Here is a 2,918-nt window from a genome sequence, read left to right on the forward strand (position 1 = left end):
AAAATGCCGAAGAGTGTTAGTAGGTAAAAGACTTATACTGGTGGCTTAACTCCTCCTAAACGACCGGAGCTATTTTAATGATAATTTTTTTATGATAATTTTTAGTGGCGCTGGAGCCGAGTTATTGCTCTAAATCGTCGATTCGGAGGCACCAGGGATCAAAGTCAAATTACTCCCGTTAAATCACCCATCAGAACCATTGCGGTCCTTGCTTTACGGTGACTAAACAGAATGTGGACCAATGATACTCACCAGTTTAGAATTTGCCACCAACTATACTATACAGATTCAAGGGCGATTTACTATCGAGCCGCAAGGACTTTTTCCCGGTATAACGCTTTCGTCAGGTTATTTAAGACGGCAATGGAGGATATGCTTTCTGTCGACCACAAAACCAAACGTGAACGTGAATTGCTGGCGAAAACGTTGGACCAAATGTTCCAATAAAAACATAAATTTTGGGCGGGACGAAGTTCGCCGGGTCTGCTAGTTAGGTAATAAAAAGTAATTTGCAAGATAATTTCTCAAAACTTTTTTGAATTTTCCGTAGCGGCAATATCTGAATGTACATTTGAAGGCTGTGTGTTGGTGCCACTGGTATCATGTGTAGTGTATAATATACCATCCTTCTTGCGAATATAATTATGCCAAACGGTAGCGCAGTGCACAACAGATATAATGGTTGAATATTTTCTGCACCGAATGGGCGTCATAAAGATTTGAAACTTTTGTGTCATCATCCCAAATGCACATTCAATGGTTTTGCGCGCTCGACTCAATTGATAGTTGAAAATTCGTTTTTTGTTGTCCAAGTTTCGCTCGGGATACGGTCTCATAATGTTTTTCTTTATCGGAAATGCTGCGTCTGCCACATAGTAATATGGAAATTTTATTCCTCCCTCATCGTGAGGCAATTCCTTGGAAGACGGTATATCTGATGTTCTTTCCAACCAATGCTGGAATTCAGAAATACGAAACACTCCTCCATCGCTACTTCGGCCTGCAAAACTGCACTCTACCGAGGTGAAAAAACCATCTGCGTCGGAACAACCCAGCAATATGACTGAGGGGTAATTTTTATAATTATAGTTCGCAGATCCCGAATTCGGAAATTTTTTAATACGGATATGTTTTCCGTCTATCGCACCTAAGCAATTGGGCAACTGCCACAATTCGTAGAAACGGTCGGCGATTATCTTCCAGCCTTCGAGTTTGGGCATAGCCATGTATTTGTCCTTGAGTACATCCCAAACTGCTTTCGTGGTTTCCTCCACGATTACGCCAATTGTGCGTTCACCCCTCTGAAAATGTAGTGCAATAGCAGTAAAGGTACAGCCCGTAGCTAAATACCTGAAAGTAAATATAAAATTTAATGTAAAAATTTACAAAAAAAAGTTTGGTAATAAAAAAATATGTAATTCTAACTATTTTTTTTTTTTCAATGTCATTTCGTTTTAGTAAGCGAATGTAAAGAGAAGGGTATATACCCATATACTTCATAGTATACCCATATACTGCATAGTAAAACTATAACACCTACTTTTTCGAAATTCCGAGACTATGTACTACAGTTTTCCTCATAGATACCTATGCGAAGTTGGTGTGCCTACAGTCAGTGGCGGATTTTCCCTTAAGGCCCGGGCCTAGGGCGGCCAATATGGAAGAAATACACGTATGGTAACAAGACTCGCAAGAGCCAAAGTAAATACGTGTAAACTCAAAATAGCGACACTTAACCCCTAAAAGCTAGTACAATTTTATGTATTATTTTTAATTCACTAAATTATATGTAAACAGCCATACCCAGCGGTACCAGAACTCCATAAGCAAACACAAAAAACTTTAATTAAATTACACACTGCATTCAATGAAACCAAATACAATAAAGGTACACTCGTGAGCAGAATAAATATGATTAATTTTTAAAACTGTAAGATCTTTAAGATTGTTCGCATCGCCCTGTGCTCAAAATTCGACCGCCTCTTTTCGTTATAAGTTTAATATTGATAACATATTCAGTTGTATCAAATATCAGGACGCCAGCAGAAGCAGTTCCAGAGATAAGCGATATGAGAATTTCAGTTTGTGGGGTAGGTGCCACGCCCAATTTTACGGTAATGTCGGTATTTACGATCTATGCATCCGTACCAAGTTTCTGTCCCCAGTATAATTGGTTTTAAAGGTATATTGGTTTTCACATTTTAGTCTGTATGTCAGATGCCAAGCCCCCTATATATCAGATTTAACATTTCTGCTTTAGAGGAAGTTATATCCTTCTAGTCGGTGCATGTTTCACTGAAATCGGGCGAATGGTATAATCAAAAAAGGGGTTTCAAAACTTTAGTGTGGCGTATTTATTTATTGATTGTAGTATAAGTCCACTGTATAGTACGATGGTATTTAATAATTACCTTAGCGTTTTCAACAGCCGCTCTTCAGGCCCAATACATTCCCTAAACTTTGTATTTTGCTTCTTAATGGAATGCCCCACGAGGGATACCAAGAGATGGAATGTTGGTTTCGACATTCTATAGAACGCTAAAAATTTGCTGTCATCTTGTGAAAGCTCCCTCGTGGCGATAAATAAACGATTGGGATTATTGTTCTTAATATATTTATATACCCAATAACGCCTGTGAATGTTTTTTCGCCGACGTCGAAGTTGGAGAGCTAACAACATTTATGCATCTATTTCATCTTCACTTGAGGACAAGGATTCACCTTAAAAAACATATTTGGTGTGTAATTTATTCATGGAACATTAACAAATTGTGTTAAAAAGCTTTTCAAATGCATATAAGTACGTACTTACCGATTCTAAAGTATTCTATGTAAACAGAACTGTTTGGAAGTGCGCATGGAAGTGCCCACACAATTATGTTCTGGAAGCAGAACTGTTTGAAGCGCAGCTAGTTTGG

The 2,918-nt window shown here is 38.3% G+C and overlaps 1 protein-coding gene across 1 annotated transcript; it reads right to left on the reverse strand.

Moving 5' to 3' along the window:
* Positions 1-524: 524 nt before the first annotated feature.
* On the reverse strand, positions 525-2,527 carry LOC118749795 (protein ANTAGONIST OF LIKE HETEROCHROMATIN PROTEIN 1-like). Its single transcript, XM_036484574.1, has 2 exons — positions 2,412-2,527; positions 525-1,350 (listed from the first exon to the last, which is right to left on the reverse strand). The coding sequence occupies exons 1-2, from the start codon at positions 2,525-2,527 to the stop codon at positions 525-527; spliced, it is 942 nt and encodes a 313-aa protein (XP_036340467.1).
* Between the last annotated feature and the right edge of the window lie 391 nt (positions 2,528-2,918).

Source organism: Rhagoletis pomonella, unplaced genomic scaffold (assembly GCF_013731165.1).
Source record: "Rhagoletis pomonella isolate Grant_MI unplaced genomic scaffold, Rhpom_1.0 Rhpom_scaffold_00050, whole genome shotgun sequence".
NCBI classification, from domain to species: Eukaryota; Metazoa; Arthropoda; class Insecta; order Diptera; family Tephritidae; genus Rhagoletis; species Rhagoletis pomonella.

Bases quoted from the DNA above. Each gene is read 5' to 3' on its own strand.
- LOC118749795 (XM_036484574.1), bottom strand. From the start codon at position 2,527: ATGTCGAAACCAACATTCCATCTCTTGGTATCCCTCGTGGGGCATTCC. The intron at 1,351-2,411 runs GTAATTATTAAA...ATTTACTTTCAG, and splicing joins CGGCTGTTGAAAACGCTAAG to GTATTTAGCTACGGGCTGTA.